At 39.3% G+C, this 21,690-nt stretch overlaps 1 protein-coding gene across 1 annotated transcript in view; it reads left to right on the top strand.

The window, feature by feature from the left end:
- The window catches only part of ptprk (protein tyrosine phosphatase receptor type K), a 106,975-nt gene that overhangs the window by 44,933 nt on the left and 40,352 nt on the right, over window positions 1–21,690 (top strand). The window contains exons 3-10 of the mRNA XM_053336491.1: window positions 3,691–3,851; window positions 5,013–5,064; window positions 5,144–5,202; window positions 9,351–9,432; window positions 10,937–11,052; window positions 12,120–12,294; window positions 19,511–19,623; window positions 20,572–20,752. Coding sequence (XP_053192466.1) covers window positions 3,691–3,851; window positions 5,013–5,064; window positions 5,144–5,202; window positions 9,351–9,432; window positions 10,937–11,052; window positions 12,120–12,294; window positions 19,511–19,623; window positions 20,572–20,752 — 939 coding nt within the window. The remainder of the gene's footprint in view (window positions 1–3,690; window positions 3,852–5,012; window positions 5,065–5,143; window positions 5,203–9,350; window positions 9,433–10,936; window positions 11,053–12,119; window positions 12,295–19,510; window positions 19,624–20,571; window positions 20,753–21,690) is intronic.

Genomic DNA, 21,690 nt, shown 5'->3' with positions numbered 1-21,690 from the left:
GTATTAACACAACTGCATACATTCTGAATTATATTAGAAATGTATCATAAAGTATTATATGTAAAAAAATAAATACAATCTCTATGTGACTGCCATGTATCAAAGTAAATGTTCTGTGTGGTTCAGGGTTAGGGTTAGTTTTCTTTCTGTATTTTGGAAGAGCTGCATTTTTACTTTGTGATATTCCATTCCGGGGGGAGATTGTTAGCTATTTTGCATCCAGTCTAAATTGGTGTTTAACATACAATACTGAAATGTTGTGTCATTAGCTGTTAACAGGAAGCTGTTATTATTTTGCTACAGAATCCAGTCCTCCGTCTACAACGGTGCTGTTGTTGTTATGTGACATATCTAGGTCTTACGACCGTCACAGGGGTATTTTTAGTCTCCTCGTTACATCATGTCGTCATTCTATTAGCGGCCATTTTAAACCGTGGCAGTTCAAAGACATCAGCCATTTTAGAAAGTGGCAGATTTCAGGTATCAGGCGTTCTTGTCATCACAGGGTTTGCTTTCTAAGCATGACTGTATCAGTTTCTTGTACTGTCAGACTTTTATTACTTCATGTAATGCTATTTTTGTCCGATTCTGTGGTTTTATTGTTGTGTTGCTTTCCTCTCTAGGTTGATATTGAAGCACTTGATTTCAAGAATATTATTTAATGATTGTATTGTTTCAGTAACCTTGCAGTGGGTAACACTATGACATGTTGCACATTGATGCCCCATAAATATTTATCAAATACTATTCCCCTATTTTTACCTTTATCTAATCCATTGGTATGTATAATTTAGCAGCAGGCAGTGATATGATTAGCTGAAGTGCTAAAGGTTATATTTTGCCATGTTGTGTGTGTTGTGACATATCTGGGTCTCTGACTGATAGATGTATTTTTAGCTGGCGCACCATCTTGGCAGCCATCTTAAAGGCACTTTTCTCATGTCACCATCTTAGCATCAATGCCAAAAAAGAAGGAATAGGAGTGACATGTATTGCATGTTCATTTTGGACAGATTTAGATTATAGTGCGAGAGAGGGGCGGGGGGGGGGGGGGGGGGGTGTGCTGGCCTAGTCTGTTTCCGGGCTGCGTTACTGTTGTCCACTTTAGATGTAGTGATTTTGGGTTCTGTTGATGACATTCAAAAGCAGGAGGAAAGGATTATTGTAATAGTTCATCAGAAAGGGTAGAAGTATCTGTTTTTGTGTTAGTAAGAGCAGGGGTAGGGTGCTGATGAAAGAAAGAAAGACAGAAAGAGAGCAGAAGAGAGAAGAAGAGCCAATCCAATAATCCAACTGTGTGTGTGTGTGTGTGTGTGTGTGTGTGTGTGTGTGTGTGTGTGCCTCCATGCGTGCACATGTTTGTGTGCATCAGTTGAAAGCCTGTTATGTTTGGTTCCATCCTGCAGAGAAAAGTGTTTTCTCACAGTAGATTAGCTAAACAATAACTGATAATCACCATTGTTATACAGCCCATTGTATGGCCCTTATTATGTATTGTATAATATGCAAATAGAATTAACCAGTTAGGATAGAGTACTGTATTTATCTGGAGCACAGATATTGTGCTGTGTTGTATTGCATTGTGGCGTTTTACATCCTATTCTATTTAGGGCTGCAATTAACAATGCAATTTGTCCATTATAGATGAATTATTATTATTTCTATGACTAGAATAATTGTTTAACCTATAATTTATGTCAGAAAATGCTGAAAATACACATTACATTTCCCCAGAGGCCACAGTGACAGCTTCATATTGTGTTTTTTGTCAGAGCCAGCAGTCCAAAACTCAGTTATTCAATTTAGAGTGAAATAAAACATAGAAAAGCAGTAAATCCTCCAAGCCCCCCCCCTCGAGGCTTAGACCAGCACATGTTTCCCATTTCAGTTTGACAGATCACTTAAACAATTAATAGATTCTCCAAGTAGTCGATTAACTAATCAATTAGTTGACTAGTTCTATTCTGCTAAATAGATTTAATTATTTGTGGAATGGATGGGCGGCTTTCCCTCAATATTTGATAGACATGGTGAGATTAGACAGTTGACAGGAAAGGATCACATTTCATCATATTTCACCGCAACAAACATCTGGTTTAGGCCTGAGCTGATTACCAGAAACATCTGGATGGGGCCGAGTGGCTGTCCTGTCGTCACACGAAGATTATGTATTATTTCGAGCTCCATTTCCTGTTCAACAACTATAGGTAGCAGAGGCGTTTTACTAAATATGAAGCGGCATTACAGAGCGTGCGCATTCTTCACATCCCGTTAACATAACAAGTCAAACTAAATGATGTCCGAAATGAGCCGAGAAAGGAGGAACACGACGCAAACAAAATGAGGCAAAGCAGAGAAAACACAGCCCAAAGGATAGATGTGATAAATGCAGCTGATCATGTGACACTGCCGGCTAGTTGCAGGTGATGATGTATTACGAGCCGTGTGGAAAATCTGACTCGAGCCGGCAAAAGAACCAACCGTGTAGCCATAAACTGCAGTCATTTTGATTTAGTTTATAGTATGATGGAAAAAAATGCCGGAATTAAAAAAAACCAAACAAACAACATAAAATAATGAAGACAGATGTTGAGGAGGGAGGACAAGAAGCTAGAGAAATAAAGAAAAAAAACTGTTACTTCCTTTCTCGTTCCCATTTCCTGTGTTTATTTGTTGTTGGCTAGCTCAGAAACAACCTCATAATCACAAAGGAGAAACAAATGACTGAGTTGTGGGAGCACAGGGTGTTTTATGTATCTGGGTGGAGGGGTGCGGTGGGAGGGGAGGGGAGGGCTTATTCTTGTATGGTAAGACCAAAAGGAATGAGAGGAGAGAGAGAGAGAGAGAGAGAGAGACGCAAGGGAGTGCAACATACAGACATAAAGGGAGAGAATTATGCACTTTTTATTTTTTTTTTATTTTGTTATTTTTTTCATGACAAGAAACCCACTGATTGAAAGTGTCTTAGTGAAAATGGAAAGGCCAAACAAAAGCAAGAACGTACAGTAGAAAACGGGGGAGCGGGGGCTTGCACTGAATTAAACGACAGAGAGCGGGTCGTTATAGGCTCGGTTTTCAAATTCAATTATTCAAAAATAATGGTAGGTTTGTGTTCATGTGACGGCTGGACTCAAACTCCCAACGTTTCATCATGCAGTACACAATAGATGCACAAAATAGAGGATATATAGAGAAGCTGAGATAAACTGTTGAAGTGGTCTTAAATAATGTATAAGAGAAGCTAAAAAGAAATAAATGCTATTAAGAAAAATAGAAACTTTAGTGCTATAAACTGCCTTTTTTTAAAACACCTTCTACACTTTCCCAAAACACAGAACTGCCATCTTTCTTAGATGTTCATGGCTTCAGTGTGGATCATTTTTATGATGCACAGTAGCAAATAGAGTCGGTTTGCTCATGTAGGTACATGTAACCCTATGGGCATACAGTCTGCACTTCGGCAAGTCTGGTCATAATACTCACTGTGTAAACGTACTGCATCCTCAAAGGGAGCGACTGCTAGTCTCTTCAAGCAAAGAATTTAAATCAGTTTGTGGTGTACAAGCACACACAGCTACAAACAAAAGAATAGCTGATTCATGAGTCTGGATTCACAAACCCTTTTTTTAATATGCAATGCTTCTTTTTAAACTGTGGTAACACTCTCCTCCTCTCTGTTTCTATGTGCAGGTTCTTACATGTATGTGGACGTCTCTCAGTATGATGCTGGGGAGAAGGCCAGGTTTCAGTTGCCAGTGATGAAGGAGAACGATACACACTGTATTGACTTCAATTATCTTCTCACCAGCCGTGATGGCTCCAGCCCCGGCACCCTCAATGTCCTGGTGAAGGTACTGAGAATCAATACATTGGAGCAGAAGAAGATAAAGATAAAGTGATAGCTTTTTTCTTGATGATCTGGTTGGTCTGGTTCCATTTAAATGGTTTTAGCTGCCTCTCTGTCAAGTGGAAACTTTTATTTTTGCACTGATAAATATTTTTCTTGTAAATATAAAAACCTTAATACTTAAAATAAAAAAGACCATTTGCAAGTCTTTACTGGCCTGTACAAAATAAATGTTTGGTTTATGTCATGGACTGACAACCCAACAAGCTGGATAGTTTTATTTCGGAAAACAAAGTCTACTTTGCTTTACTGCTAAACACAGAATTTCTAGGGCAGAGTTAGTTTCCTGTCTGTCACAATGGCAGATGGTGAACAGGCTATTCCTTAAAAAATTTATGGGACCTGTGGTCTTGGTTTTGTGGAACACCACCACAAGTAATGCAACAAATACAAGACAAAGGCTGCCACAACCAAGGTTGCTTAATATAGCAGCCAACATTCATTTCAATAAAACAATGAACTTCAAAATGCATCTGTTGTGCACATTGAACACAATGACAGCATATTGTGTTAAGATGATAACGTCAGATTATTTTATTGGACATGTATCAAATTGTGCAGCAAAAGACTGCATTTCACAGCGCAGTAATCCAAACTCAATCCTTTCAACTGGAGCTGTTTCCATTACTCCTCTTTTCCCCGTCTCCTCTTCTAAAGGTTTCTTACAATGTGTGGAAGTTGTTAGAAAACACATTTGCCAGTAAATGTTAACAGAAAATTGCCCTTTTTTACCAGTCCCTGCTCCTCTGGGCAGCAGGAAAGCATTATGAGTAAGAAGACTGGCCTTCACTGTAATAACCCAAACCCACATTTCTGCAAATCTACCAGCCAGAGACGCTCTGCTGTAGCTCAACCTGACCTCTGAGTCTTGTGTTGTCAGGAATATGCAAGAAAACTCACAGGGTCTTAAAATATATTCAATTATGATTATTTTTTTATTGAATACATGTCAGTGTAATAGAACAGATGTCTCTCTGCTCTTAATTGAATGAATCTTAATTCAATCTTGAATTGAATCTTGAATCACAGTGGATTATGTTGTTAGGTTAATTTTTGTGTGACATATTTTTCTGTTCTGTTATTTTGTGTTTTTTCTCATCTCTAGGTCAACAAGGGACCTTTGGCTAACCCTATATGGAACGTTACATCCTATACTGGTAAAGACTGACTTGTCATGTGATCCTTGACACTGATGTGATTTTATTCAGCTTTGTTGACACTAATGTTGTCTTCCAGGTAAAGACTGGCTGAGAGCTGAACTGGCCGTCTCCACCTTTTGGCCTAATGAATATCAGGTAACTCCCTAAATAACAACCAATGGCTAATTTTGTTTTTTGTTTTTTTTAATTCTAAGTGTGTTCACGTAAATACGCAAACACCACACACACCCGCTACAAATACATGCACATGCTGTGAGGCAGGAAGCTGATTTATTGGTGTTGACTGAGGCTCAGGAGGTGACGATTAGGCTAGAAAGACACTGAGAAAGGCGAGGTGGCTGAGTGCGTTACCATGCTGGACACTGACTTTGTTGTCACTGCTGTTGTGTCTCGTATTTGTTTTTAACACTTCTTTGACACAGTCTGAACACTGTAGGATTCACAGAAGTAGAACTTACTGAGTGTTGTAGTGGATTGCATTATACTGTACAAGTGTGTTTTCTCCTTAGTTAATTAATGACTGTAGAGATCACAGTCAGTCAACATGATGTATGTGTATCTGTGTATGTGTATATTTGTTGGGGGTGTTGACAGATGTGTGCATGTGGCGGGTTGGCTTGTCTCTCAATGCCCCGGCAGGCATACACACACACACTGATCATGTTAACACACACAGCCTGGGGACCCCATGATATTACTGTAAGGCGAAGTGTGAAATCATCCTCCAAAAGGCCCATCTGGAGCCCAGTCCTCCTTGGTGACTGCGGGAGTAGATCGCCAGCCTGAAACTCATGTGTCAACATGTTTTAATTGAACATAATCATCCTGGTTTGCAGAGGCTTATGTAGGTTTTTCAGGCTATGAAACAGGTTATTGGATCGGAGGTTATGAAACTATTTTTTTCATGTTGGAACATGTTTCTCTGTTAGAGCTCTTTCTTGACTTGTGATGAGACTGGTTTCACCAGAGGAAGACTAGTCACATGGAGATACATGTATGCACGCGCACAATTACACGAGAACAGATGTGCACACAAATGCACACAGACCCACGCAGCATTATTTCAGTAGATTTTATAATTATAGTTTTTATCTTTATTTCTTCTTTATTTCGAAAGAAGACTGTCTTTGTCTTAACGAGTGAGATCCTTGACTATTGCAGACACGACACCCTGTTAAACAACTTTAGATTTTAGTGTTGATTTTAAGGATTTGTACTTGCAAGGTTGTTTTTGTTTTCCATCACTACTGCTATTTTTGCTAATCTGCCATTTACAGAATGACCTCAAGCTTTAGGTCATTGAGGTTACAGCCTATTACAACCTTCTCAAGCAGGGACGCAGGATGATAATGTAGTTGAATAACAGTGTTTTTAGAGCCATCACAGCACGAGTGTGCTGTACCTGTTTGGCACAATTTTTAGCTTTTTTTGAGGATTCAAACTGTAACATGAAGTGGAAAAACACCTGCTTCTTGCAGATTTAAACACTTTTGATTCACTATCCATACATCAGTGTGATATATGCTATTGGTTGACAAGAGGATGTACGCTATCGCCCCAACTCTTCTCTGGAGTGATGATATGTTAGTCTTCAGCCTTCAGCATTTCAGACTTGCTTGTCTCATGTGAGAACCTGGAAACACAAGCTATCAGTAATCCTGCCTCACACTGACGAGACCAGTCAGTGAGTGTTTGACACCTGCAGGATTGACATACTATCTCCTCCCAGTTGACCACCAGCAGATACATGAATGACAGAAGGCAAAAGAACAGCAAAAATAAGCAGTGATGGTGTCCATGCTGCTGTGAAGCCAGGCTTTATGGAAACCCATGTTTTGAAATACGTGGTAGTTAGCTGCATACTTGATTTGACTGCTGAGACGTGACTTAATCACAGCAACTGTGGAAAAGATTTTACATGAGACTTGAAAGCAAAAAAAAGGCATAACAGAAAGCTTTTAAATCTTTATGTTTTGTGCTCGTAAAATCCCAGAACAATAAAAATGAATAAAAATGCCAGCGACAGGCAGGCCTTGCTTAGCCACACTAGGGCTGTCATTTTCTCCAAAAATAAATGTTTGAATAGTACCAATGAATATTTATTGAACCTGACTTTCTCTGAGCTGTGTACAAAGCACAAATCATTTTTTTTCTTTAACTTTTAAATCATATAAAATTTGTGTTATAAGAGTCTGCATTCATAGACCTGAAAGCGAATGACTTGCAGTTTGCTTATAAAGAGATGTGACATGGACATTCCCTCCAGGACTTGAGACTTGTTTAGAAAACACATAAGACTTGACTTGGACTTGTCGCAACTGACTTGAAACTTAACTTAAAATCAGCTCTGGTTATTGAGATTGAAGTTACGACAAGAAGTGGACTTTTCAAAAATAGAAAAAGCATCATTAGGTCAGGTTACGGCCACCAAAACAAACACGGCCCACAGTAATACACGATGATCAGCAGGCTGGGGAGGCACACAGAAATGAAGGTATTAAAAGTCAGCTGATGTCTTTCTGCTGTGCTCTGCAGTGAGCTATAAGTGAAAGATGATAGGAGAGAGAGACAAGATAGATTGGTAGGGGAGGGAGACTGAGAGTGGGAGAGTGTGACAAGCAGGGGATGATAAGCTATGGGTAAACAGTTCATGGCAGATTTCCTTTTACAGGTGATGAATGACAACAACTGCTCATCCCCCTTGCTCTCTTTCTCCCTCCGTCTCTCTCCGTGTGATAGCTACCTCCTTCCCTCTGTTCATTACAGCGCTCCTCTCTGAGTAAACACCGTTAGAAAACAGAGACGGCAAGCGAGAAAGAGAAAGAGGGAAGTTTTGGGGGAAGAGCTATGGTTAGAAAGAGGGATGATGAAAGAAGAAATATATAGTGGAGAGAGTGGAAGTGTGAAGAAGGGATGAACTGAGATGGAGGCAAAAGGAAGTACCTGTTGAATGCAGTCTTAACAACCTACCCCAAATACAGCATTTAGAGCAACCGTGTCTCCAGAAGAACATTGATATTAGACACCTCTGCAAAACCCTGGATTATGATCAATGACAGTTATTTAGTTAATTTTAACATATAATGCCAATGTTGCCTTTTACAAAATTGTAGCTGTGGCAAATAAGCTAGGTGGAGGTTAGGATTAGGCAGCTAAAACACATTGGGGTTAAGGACAGATCTGAGTTGCAGTTATTAAGTAGGCAGACATTAATTTCAGGTCTGTAAAGGGACACAAACTCCTGGTCTTGACTTCCACACTTTTTAGCCTTTCTGCATGGCGTTATATATAAACCATAAGAACTGGATTCATCAAATAATGGTATAATTTCAAGTCATACTAGTTATTTCTTGTTATTTTTGTAAATCTCAGCAGTCATAACTTGTGTCTAGATGTCAGTGCATCACTAATGGACAGCTCACTGGTTCTATAATATGGCTGGATAAGAGCAGATGTAGAAAACTGAGTCAAGAGAAGAATGAAATGAAAGCAGGAACGGGGAAAGACAGGGATGGAAGGGGAATGGAAAAACAAGTATATGGGCTCGAAACCTGCATTCTCTACTTCACTGCAGTGGTTTTCATTACTTATTATCATTTCTCCGGCAGCCATTTTATGTGTACCGAAGGAGATTACTATGATCCAACAGGAAGTATCCCATTTATCCTTTTTCTGGCTTGTTGGCCAGAATGTATAAATCCAGCAGCAGCAGCAGTAGTCAGGATGGCAGCTTTGTGTTTATCTAGTTTCATGCACATCACTGGCGGCCGTTGCCGACTTTCTATTTATCCTGTGACGACTTAGATTGGATCCATCACTTTGGCAGCGAATTTAAATAGCAATACTTTTATTTTTTTGTTTCTAGTGTACACAGAATATATCTAAAGTTCACTTCACACGCACTGTTTGTGATTTGTTAACAGTACTAAAGAGAGTTGATGATTTAGTAACAGTGCCATAGAGGCTTTGTGATTTGCGAGCAGAACATTTGCGTGTTATGTAACTCCATTTTTCTCCCAGGAACAGCATTAAGGGTTTGTTTTGTTGCTGTTTTTGTATTTTGTGCATCGTACATTTTAAATATGCTCAAATTGTTCCATTTACAGGCTAATGGGAGGTCAGAAATGACTTTATACAGGCATTTTCTGCCTAATGAATCTTTTAATTTAATAAGCCTTGTTTTGAATAAATAACACAAAGCAAATTGTGACTGAATATTCTCTCTGTTTTAATAATGAGGACAATAACAGATAATAAATCTCTTCTCTCTCTTTTCCCCTCAGGTCATATTCGAAGCTGAGGTTTCGGACAGCAAAGCCGGCTTCATCGCCATAGATGACATTCAGGTGCTCAGCTACCCATGCGGTGAGTCATTAGCATGCCAGCAATTAGTCCTAGTTCGCTGAGTAGACGCTGATAGCTTTGGCCACTAATTAGACTGTACCTGGGATGGTTTCTGTTGCAGTCGAATGGGTAGATAAGTGGGAAGGTGACACAGAAGAGGAGGGATGCATTGAGAGGAGAAAGACAAGTCATAGAGGGGAAAAAAAGAGAGGAATAAAAAGGGAGAGAGAGAAAGAGAGAGATTGCGAGAAGGAGAAACGGAGAGAAAGAGGGAATAGGAGAGAGTGAAGCGGGAAATGAGACAGTATTAGGGCAATCATGGAGAGAGAAGATTCTGACCACTCAGCACTTTCTCTGTCTCTCTCTTTAACCCACATGCGCACACACACACACACACACACACACACAGTGAACAGTAGCTGTCTTGTCTAGTACTGACAGGAAAGAGATGAGGGAGATGAGGGCTGCGATCCATTTTAAATTCTTCCTATGTTTCAAGGCCCCTTCTTTCGTCTTCTTTTTAGTGTTTCCTTATTGCTAGAGGCCTCAACATATGATAGTTGTGAGAGTTAATCTAAAGTCACAGACAGACTCCCAGTGGGTCCCCAAGTTGGAAAGGAGGCAATTACAACTCCCTTTTGTCATCTGTCTGGTAGCGGCGCTGCAATCTTTGAGGACAATCTGACTCCTATTAGATTCTATTGATTATGAGTCATAAAAATAAACTGTCTCGTATTTTCCCCATGTACCGCCTGTGAGGTCCCGTTGTCCCCGTTGTACCTTTCTATGTCACAAGTCGTCAATACGTCCCTGAAAGAAATTCCTTGGACATTAATTTTGTCGATAAAGGGAGCAGGAATTTGATGGAATGTAAAAAGAAAAGAGGGCCCAGTCTTTTAAAGGCAGAGGAGCAGGACTCTTAATAGGAAGGAGCAAGTATTTGAAAAGGAATTAGTACCTAGTCTTCACAGTGGAAGCATTCATTCTCACAGCTGCATTTCTGGACACACAGGTTTTGTGTGTGTGTGCACGCCCATTTGCGTGAATGCATGCACGCGAGCTGGTGTGTTCGTGTATGTGTGTGTTTTCCCCTTCACCATAGTCGCTCCTATCTATGATTGCAATCACCTCCCCAGAATAAAAATGTCATAGCCGAACTGCATCTTCAGGGTCGAAAAAAGGCTTATTTCATATCTTCACACGGTAGTTAAGAATTGGAAGCTATGCATATTATAACGGATGTGACATTGATGTTACATCCCAGTGGCAATGCAGTACTAAGCTTTGGTTTCATCTGACTCCTCTAAAATCTAATCGCAATAATAATGAACATATTCCTCAGGGTGGCAAAATGTCCTGAAACATATACACTATGATAACATGATCTGTTTGTACCCGTGACTCCTTCTGGCTCTGTCACCCCATTTCCACTTGTAACATTGTAAAGCACAGAGTCGTGTAATTTAGCTGTAAACTCTATACAAGTGGCATATTGGTCTAATTTCCTTCATTTGTCTCCTTTTAGATAAATCCCCTCATTTCCTGCGTCTCGGAGACGTGGAGGTGAACGCCGGGCAGAACGCCACATTTCAGTGTATCGCCACAGGACGAGATACATCGAATAATAAACTCTGGCTACAGGTACAGTTACACACACGCATTTACACACACACACACACACATACAAACCAGGTTGATTCATCGTTTTGAGTCCAGAAAATGTTGAAATTCGCCTGATTGCAGTTTCTCAGATGTGAATATTTTCTGGTTTCTTTAGTGTCCTGTGACAGTAAACTGAATATGTTTGAGTTAAGAACGAAATAAGACATTTGAGGGCATATTCTTTGACTTTGGGAAACGGTGACATTGACTTTTTTACCATTTTCTGACATTTTATAAAAACAATGAATCGATTAATCGAGAAAATAACCAACAGATTCATCAGTAATGAAAACCATGCGTGGCCAACCATATTACTAACTGTATTTAAAACTTAGTTTACCCAAATTATAAAACCACCTACATGTATTGTCCCATCTATCTGTATGGCGAGTTACCTTCTACAAAATACACTGAGCAGTTTTCACTGGATTACTCTCTGCCAAAGAAATTGTCCTTTAAATATTTGACAGTTGCAACCACAAATTAAATTCCATTTACCTCCACTGTATTGTAGTGAAGGCAGAAATCCCAAAACATGGGGAAATTCAACTAAAACGGTGTGCATGGATGAACATCACTGGTGCTAAGTAGGAAAATACATTTTACTAGTTGGGATGATTCAGCCACTTTAACTTTATGACAAATGCATGAAATGCAAATACAGTTAGTCAGTTTTGGCTAAATCTGACACCGTACATCTGACACTGTACTATACCCTTGGGACTGGTATGATTAATAATAAAGTGTCATCTACAAACACACACACACACACACACACACACACACACAGCCACTCCAAGCCATACATCTTAGCAGCTAACATAGTAGCTGCCGATTTCATTATGGCTCTATTGTAGTCCTGACCTTCAGACCTGCTGTCAGTGAGGCAGAGGAGGGGGTGGTAGTGTGTGTGTGTGTGTGTGTGTGTGTTTGAGTGTGTAGTGTGTGGTCCATTGCTGTCTTGTGAGCTTGAGCAAGGCAGCTGACCCTCTACCGGCCTCTGCAGCAACTGATCTGTCTGTGTGTTTTGTCTGTTCATGCATCAGAGGAGAAATGGAGAAGATATTCCAGTAGCTCAGACGAAAAATATCAACCACAGACGATTCGCCGCCTCCTTCCACCTCAAAGAAGTCACTAATCAGGACCAAGATCTGTACCGCTGCGTCACCCAATCAGAGCGTGGCTCCGGGGTGTCTAACTTTGCAGGCCTTATCGTCAGAGGTGAGGATTTTTTAAGAATATTTTTCTTGGGTTACTTGATTGATTTGCTGTCTGCTCTGAACTACTTTCTATGCTCTTTCCTGATTTCTTCTCCTATTTAATATTTAATATCTTAGCTTTTTGGAGACTATTATTTTCTGCTTCAGTAGACACTTTTTAGTGAAAAGGGAACAGTGTATTACTGTGTATTCTAAACTTTAGCTGCTTAAGTTGCATACAAAGACAAGACATATAACATAAAAATGTCCACACACTTAGTTGTGAGAAGGCCCATCCATACCCACTTCAAGGAAACTGCAAAGGCTTCAACCTTTTACCATACCAGTTCTGGCTCTTCAATGAGTATTCACTAGTGAAAAATAAGCAAATGAAATGATAGCAATAAAACGTGTCCCAGCCATGCAGCTAGATTTTGGCCTAAATACGCACACATAGCACACATCAAATCTCCACACAGCTGTGAGGCTTACAGCTCTGCAAGTCAAACAATTTAACATTACTTTTAGATACTCAACACAACATGCGCCTTTGCCCACATGTTTAATTATGGGACTCATAGGTCCACACTCCAAATATTTTCTGTTTTGCAATCATCTATCAAGATGATGTTAAAGAAGGCCTGAGGGCCGAAACGCCATCCAAATAAAAAAGAAGCTTATATAGAGCCAACACTTTTCACTTTTCTCCTACTTCCAAAATGTAAGTCCCTAACACAATATAGACTAATGAGGAGAGTTTGTGTGTGTCTAAGTAGGTGTGAGGATGGCAGCCTTGTGTTTGTGTGTGTGTGTGTGTGTGTAGGTTTGTGTGCACATGCTCTGTGTGTGTGTGTGAATGGAAACAGTGTGCGCTCCGGCTGTCATGTGCAGCTGACATGTGGTTAATAAGGTGTCACCAATGTGTGTTTGAGACGGGATGCTTTATTCATTCACATCCAATAGCTTACATATTCAATTCATCTCCCAGAGAGAGACAGAGGAGGAGGGCAGAAAGAGAGATAGAAGGTAAAGGCGAAAGATTCAGAAAGAATGATATGGGAGTGACAGAAAGGAGGGGGAGGGGGCGCAGAAACGGGAGACATAGAAGAGTAAGCAAAGAAAGATGTGGAGATGCTGGAGAAAAGTTAAATGTAAATAGTCAGCTCATTATCCCAAGAATATCCATATTAGAATCAGGAATACGTTTGAATATGTAAAGCCGAACAGAGTCGTGTTTATTATTCTGCATAAGAGATGGCAGAGGAGAAAGAAATGAGAAATCAAAGCAGAAGCGAGCACCATGAATATGATATTAGTTGGTGGGGGTCAGATAATGGAGCTTTTACACTGTCCAGCTTGAGGGTTCAACTCTGTGTCACTCTGTGGCTTAAGCAAGACTCTAACGCTGCCAAGTTTAGGGTACACTTCCCACTGAGAATGGAAAGGGTTGGTCAAGAAAAGGTGGCCTTTTCCACAGGAACCATGCTGATTTAGTAAGAATACATAAGTGGCTAATGTTTATTTATCATGTACATCTTTTTTGAATATAAAAAGGCAAAGAGGAGCAGGATGAGGAATCCTCACAGCAGGAGACATGTGTCTAAACATGAATAAGAACGATCTACATATATGAAAATAGATTCAGGTTCAGTAAGACACGCATGTTTCATAGCTAGGCACCAGCTCAAAAACCAGCCACATTCACAATCTGTGAAGAGATGCTTTCAGCTCTGAGGGATATTGGCGATTATGAATATTGATCCAGAGCCTGGATGTTAAAAAGATATCACAATAAAAGAATGAGGATTGCATGTATGAATGTGGAAGGAGAGCTGCCTCATGTTTATTTATTAGCTATATCAGATGGGACAAGCCAGGGAGAAATCAAAGAAATGGGGAATATGTTTATTTCACTTCCTAAAAAGAACGCTTGTTGGAGATTTAAGGTTCCAGCAGGACATTGACAACTATGAGTTAAGCTGCATTACTAATACTTTCACTCTGAATATTTCATTGTAATAATTACTTTTTGTGAAACTGAGAGGGTAAAAAGAGTGAGGGACAGGATGTTACTGGTCGAATCTAATATCTAGCAGGAATATGATAAACAGTAAAAATAGAAGAATAAAATCACCAGAGTGCACCCACATATGACTTGAATACATTAAAAATGTTTGACAGTCGGATAGTAACCCAGGTTTTATTTTCAAAGCCTGAAAAGTGGTCCTGGGTGATGTGAGATTGCCTCGAAGCAGGTACACACGGGCCCAGTCTATTGATATTTATAACATGTAGATGACAGAGATATGCCATTATCTGCTGCCTCTGTGTGTGCTGGTGCTGTCAAGATCAGAAAGAAGCACATTTCATAGAGACATAGGTGCATCATGGGACCATGAGAGGTGTGACGTGGGATTCCCACATCATTCTAGCACATATTTCTTCTCCTGCACAAGTAGGAATCTGAAAATGGCCAAATATTTACCTTACCACATAATCTGTTGATTATGATTACAATCATTTGTCAATTATTATTATTAGCACAAGGTCTTTAAAGTGATTGCTTTGCCAAACCAACAGTCTAAATATATTAAGTAAGGCTGCAACCACACCTAGTTTCATTATTGGTTAATCCTGATTTTCTCAATTAAACCTTTTGTCAGTAAATTACAGACAAAGTGTGAAAAATGTCCATCTGAACTATTGTAGAGCACCACGTGATGTCTTATTTTGTCCGAACAGTTCAAAATTCAAAGATATTCCATTAATATGATAAACTAAGAAAGCCAGCAAACAGTATATTTACATTTGAGACGGGAAGTTCATTTTCAGTTAAAAATGCCTTGAACGATTAATGGGCTGTGAAAATAGTCAACTAATTAATTCATTAGCTTTGTTTCTGCCACAGTTATCGATTTTCAATGATATAGAACAGAAAATCACTTTGGATAAGCTGGAACTAGCTGCAGGGTTGTTTTCACTTGATGAATAACTAGCAATTAAACAATAATCAAAGTTGTCATAATTATTGTTGTAATAAAGAGACTAATTGTTTCAGGCTTGCTAATTATAGTTCAAATGTTTCCAATACATTTCCCACTACAATACCAATTTCAATACCAAGTCCAAAAGGAGTCCGAAGTCTTCAAATATTTAATGTTGTCTTAACGCGAGCAACCGTACAAGTACAACAGGACACAAGACTAAATAAAACAGTGTAATGTTGGAAAACTCTTGTAAGGAACTATCTGAACAAAGAAAAGTGAAGTAGATTATCAATCTGACCAACTTTTGGTACTCCTCAGTTTTCAATATTCAATGCTGTGGAGACATTTCTGTCCATGTTAAAACAATACTGAGGTTTGCCTTCATGTTTTACTGTAGACAACATGATACTGTATAATACAGTATATAACTGAGAGAGAGATGAATGGTATGGAAGAGTCTGACTGTGTTTGAGTATGTGTATGTGTGTTTGTCACTAGTGGTTTGGTCAGACCGTAGCTTTAATAAAGCCTTGCCCCCTGGTTCCTACGGTGACAGAGTGCATCATCATGCCAGCTCGTATCACACACACACACACACACACACACACACACACACGCAAACACACATACAGACACAGACATCGCCATGCCAGCTTGCATTACACACAACCCATGGCCTAAAAAACTCCTGCAATATTACTGTCACACACACACATGCATACAAACACACGTATCAGAGTCATGAGGATGCAACTGACTTCAATTCATACAACAGTTTTAAAGCTGTAATGGTCAACTTACAAAATGTCCTTTTCTCCCCATTAACATAAAACACACCCACCCACACGCACCCTCACTCTAAGTAATAGTGACAGGTGGAGCTTGAGGCATTATGGAACTATAGAAAACCTACTAACACTGTTGGCTGTCGATACGAGAAACACACAAACAAACACACACAGACTCATACACACACTCGCTCTCTTGTTCTGGAGGTCAGATGTCCTCCAGTGAGTTCCGTAGTGATGTCAGCAGTGGTTTGCCAAAGCTAAACTTTATTGACAAGGTTGCTGACGATGGACAACAAGAAGAACATGCCTGGTGGGCACCAGTCACCAACCAAATATCTGTCTGTCTGTCCTCCTTTCCTTCTTTCTTTCTTTCTTTGTTTTCTTTCTTTGTTTTCTTTGTCTTTTTTTCTGTCTTGCTGCCTTTCTTTCAGTCTTTATTTTAGTTATTGTTGATGTTTATTTACTATATCATGAATCTTTAAACAAGAGAAACTACCAAACCCTCCCCCAGTGCATCAGGAGTTCTTCATTAATTATATCATGTAAGAAAGTGAATGACATTAAAAAACAATGAGTCACACAGACAGCGTTTGGTCAGAATTGACACAAATTTGAATTTTTTCCGCTGTTTATTTGTTTTCTTACTATCATTTACATTTGACCCAAAAAATGAAAAATGATAAGAGGGTCCACACATGATTAATAATAAAACAGATGGTGACAACAAACCCATCGCAAAACAACACCATTGATGATTTGTTATATTTTTTTAGGTCAACTGTACAAATGACAAGTGATGGAACAAAACAAACAAAAAAAAAAGAAAGCAAAAGAAAATCTAAAGTGTGAACTCGCTCCAGCTCAGTTTTCTCTGGAGTCACATAATGACCCACTTACATTTCTTAGTGTTTCATTTTTCTCTCTATTATTTATCTTTTAGATATCCAATAGGTTTTTAAGTAACACACAAATATGTATTCAAGTTAATACACAAGCTGCACGCAGACTGAACTACTGTTTTATATGTTTGCATATATTTATCTTTGAGTTTTTGCTTCATTTCTTTCTTTGTTTGTTAATCATCACATTGTTTACTTTGTTTATTTGATGGCGTTGCGAGCTGACATGTTGTTGACGTTGTTGGTTTTCTGAAGTCACTTCAACATTCATTATCTGGATTCATCCCTGTCTGCGTGTGTGTGTGTTTGTGTGTCTGCGTTTGCACATGCTCACGTGCTGTCAAACTACAGTGTTTCATCTGTTGCTAAAAAGACACTTCCCAGCCTGCACCTCTCTGACAGCCACAGTCACCACACACACACACACACACACACACACACACACACACACACACACACACACACACACACACAGAAATGCAGCTACAAACACTTTAGTTGCACACAAAGAGAAAAAGAGTTGATAGCAATCAAAATATAACTATTAATGAAATAACATACAGAGTAACAAACCCACAGAGAAATGAGATAATACTTACTTTGATATGACATGATTGAAGCTGGATTGTAAAAACATTTTTTTTCTATCTTCATACTGATAGTAATTTTGCCTAGCGATGTGTTTGAGAATGTGCCTGAGAGCGAGAGGGAAAGATAAAATCTGTATGATTTACTGTATGTGAGATAGATCAGTGTGTGTGTCTGTGTGTGTGTGTGTGTGTGTGTGTGTGTGTGTGTGGAGAGACTGTTGGTGATTAATTCATGTGTTGATCTGTGTGTGTGTATGTGTCAAGTAGATGAATCTTTGATCCAGCGTTTTAAGGCTGTGTGTGTGTGTGTGTGTGTGTGTGTGTGTGTGTGTGTGTGTGTGTGTGTGTGTGTGTGTGTGTGTGTGTGTGTGTGTGTGTGTGTGTGTGTGTGTGTGTGTGTGTGTGTGTGTGTGTGTGTGTGCGCTTTAGGCTTGTCAGTCATAGATGCCTGACAGCTAGCTCTGATCTAACTGACTGGCCCTGAACCATCACACATCCATCACATTTACGTGTGTACACATAGTATTTATTCGATGAGAGCATCACGGGACGTACTACATGGCTGAATTTCAAATGAAAAATATATACAAGAATTAATCTGAAATAAAACTAAAATAAAATGTCATTATTTAATCAGTCATGTTTATACTTTCATTTTAATGGTACTTTTTTTTTTTTACGTAGGAAGCTTCTTATCCGTCACTATTTCCCTTGCTAAATCTATACCAATTAAAAATGAGATGTAGATAAAGAGAAGCAGATCAGTTAGACATAAAATTGTTAAACTTGCTGTGAAATTGACTTTACACTGTCATCAGAACTACTGATCCTGCACACAAATTAGTGCAGGAAAAAAAGCCCAAATCTAGATGTAAACCTATTTACTGTATATTGCAGTCAGCAAGAAATTAATAGAAACCCCTCGAGACATGCATTTAACCATGTATATGTGATAGCTTAGCATGTTAGTCTCATGGTTATTATTTGATAATCATAAGTGGAAGTTGCAATGGTAAAATAAGTTTTAAAATCCATTACTCATGCAGTCTTTATCAGAAAAACACGCTTCTTCCTTCGTATCATTATGTATCATTATATATGACTCACTTTTTTAACTCACTACTGTCCATCAGAGGCGTAAAATAACCTACAGTATGTTTTAAATGACTAAAAGGCATTTCTTTAGATAAAGCCAGCAAATGTATTCTGTCTGAAAAGGGCACATAATATTGGTCCCCATGGTTGACAATTCTTGAAGCTGCTTCCCAATAAAAGCCTTCCAGTGTCTTGTTTTGAAGGTTGAAGGCTTTTGATGTGAAGCAGCTGCAAAAGGTGTGTTTGCATTAATATTAAGTTTATTAGACCTCAGAAAAACACAGCAAAGGAGGGTGGATCAGTACATGAAACAATGTGGCTACTAGCAGTTAGATGAAAGCAACTGTATATAAAGATTGTTACATGAAGTCTCTTTGAATATCTAGAAAAGCGCTCTATAAATAAATTGCAATATTATATTATTAGTAGTTGGAAAGTATGAACACGAATAAAGGCCTGAAACAAAACTACATCAGATACTGAGAATTAAACACAGCTGGTCTCAAAATCATGCGTCCTCTCTTGCACCCCGCATGACCACACAATTAGTTCAGCGTGATGTCCACACTGCTCAGCTGTCAAAATATTGCAGGTCAGTGCGGTTACTGCATGTTAGGATGTCCTGAATAATTTGTGCCATTAGTGTGGTTGTCATTATGTAATGGTAATTTATTTTAAAATATTTAAGTCCACACATATCACATTTCAGCTGTTACATTAACAGGGCTTTGTGCCACACTGACTGCAGTACATTATTCCTTTTGCCTCTACGCTGCTCTGTTCTATTGTGACTTTGTTTCAGTGTGTTGAAAGCTGTCCTGTGAGGCACTTTTGAAACCTTCCTTTATGATTTTGTTCATTGTTTTCTCTCTACAGAGCCTCCACACCCCATAGCTCCACCCCAGCTGCTAGGTGTCGGCCCTACATACTTGCTGATTCAGCTCAACGCTAACTCCATATTTGGGGATGGACCTATTATACTGAAAGAGGTATGTTCTGTGTGAGATATTGTATGCTTTCTAAGCAGGAACCAGTGTGTAACGGTATTATATGAAATCAGTGTACATTAGGGCATCAAAATGAGTGCAAATGACCATAATAAATGCCACTGATTACAGGAAAGCAGGCAAACTGAACAATTTGTAAGAAATAGTTCAACATTTTTTTAAATGTACTAATTCACTCTCTTACCAAGAGATAGATGGAATGATGATGAGCCAGCATGCACTTAGCTTAGCTTAGCCGCACAGCTTGCTTTGCTCTGGTCAAGGTTAATGTTTGTACAGTTTAAACAAACAAGGTATGACATTCACATTTACATTCAGACAACTTTATTTATCCCAGAAGAACAATTCAGTTCTACAGCCTACCCCAGTCCACATAAATAAAACTCAATCTAGCAGCAGCATACCACCATCAATATGGCAGCGACAACAGATCAACTTCTGAATACAAAAACACAAGCAGAGGACACACTCTGTCACCCTCATGTCACCATGTGAATTACAAGCTAATTGGTTGCTGCTGGTAGGCAGAATTTTTATACTTTGGAGAGACAGGATTGCTGTTTCCTCCCTGCTCCCAGCTGTTATGCAAAAATAAGCTAAGCTAAGCCAATCACCTGCTAGATGTAGCGTCATATCTAGACATGAGAATGACATCAATGTTCTGATCCAACACTCGGTAAGAAAGTGAATAAGCATGTTTCCCAAAATTCTGAATTGTTCCTTTAGGCAGTCATGTTTTACCAGATATTTTCCAATGAAAATTGTTTTAAGGTAGATCAGTGATTTTATTTTCCACACTGGATGAAAAGTATCTGACCTTAGAAAAGAGAGTAATGCTCTTTGACAATGTAGTTTCATATATAGATTGAAATATGTGATGAACAATAACTTAAACAACCCTAACATGTAATATTTGATTATTTCCTGTAGGTTGAGTACCGCATGACATCAGGCAGTTGGACGGAGACTCACGCTGTCAACTCTCCCAACTATAAGCTGTGGCATCTTGACCCAGACACAGAGTATGAAATCCGAGTCTTACTAACCAGACCAGGAGAGGGCGGAACAGGCAAACCAGGACCAGCACTCATTACCCGGACCAAATGTGCAGGTAGGACATGTACACTGTATAGACACATACATACATGCAGAAGTGTTATGGCTGAATTAATCTGTATAACTTAATAATAACGTATGATTTCCAAGGCAAAGACTTAATCTTTACAGTATATAGATAGCATTTTACTCACACGGTTTACTATAATACATTTTGTAACAGGGGATAATTAAGACATATGTATATCTAAGAGATGATCATCTAGATTCTGCAGCAAAGGTAGGTAACCTGACTTTGGTTGGGTTTGCTTCTGCACACAGCTCTTTCTGTCTGATTATCTATCGATTTGTCCATCTACTGTGTTGTTCTTTTTGTCCTGGTATCTATATTTTAGTTGGTGGAGTGATTTTTTTGTACTATGAGCAAGCACATAGAGAAAGGAGGGGTACAGCGAGGGATAGCATTGGAGAAAAGAGGGGAGAGCCTGAGTCAGTCCATGGTTGCTCAGTGATCTGAGAGAAAGAGTGATTAAAATACTGGAGGCTCTCTACACCGTTCTCACTCTTTATCCCTGCCATTTTTTTCCTTCTCTCACTTCATTCCTGCTCTTTTGTCGACTTCTCCTCCTTTCTTTCATATGTCCTATTCTTCCCTCTTTATCTCTCTTTCTGCTCTGTTCCTTGTCACTGCCTATCCCCCTTTTTCTCTCTCTCTCTCTCTCTCTCTCTCTCTCTCTCTCTCTCTCTCTCTCTCTCTCTCTCTCTCTCTCTCTCTCTCTCTCTCTCTCTCTCTCTCTCTCTCTCTCTCTCTCTCTCTCTCTCTCTCTCTCTCTCTCTCTCTCTCTCTCTCTCTCTCTCTCTCTCTCTCTCTCTATGGCTCAATGGTAGCACAGTAGCTCAGTGGTGATCACAGCTGCCTCACAGCATGTAGGTCCTGAGTTCTAACCCCCCACCATCCCAGATCATTTTTGTGTGGAGTTTGCATGTTCTCCC

This window comes from Scomber japonicus, chromosome 17, assembly GCF_027409825.1.
Source record: "Scomber japonicus isolate fScoJap1 chromosome 17, fScoJap1.pri, whole genome shotgun sequence".
NCBI classification, from domain to species: domain Eukaryota; kingdom Metazoa; phylum Chordata; class Actinopteri; order Scombriformes; family Scombridae; genus Scomber; species Scomber japonicus.
The sequence above is the reverse complement of the archived record's forward strand: the minus strand, read 5'-3'. Positions and strand labels throughout refer to the sequence as shown.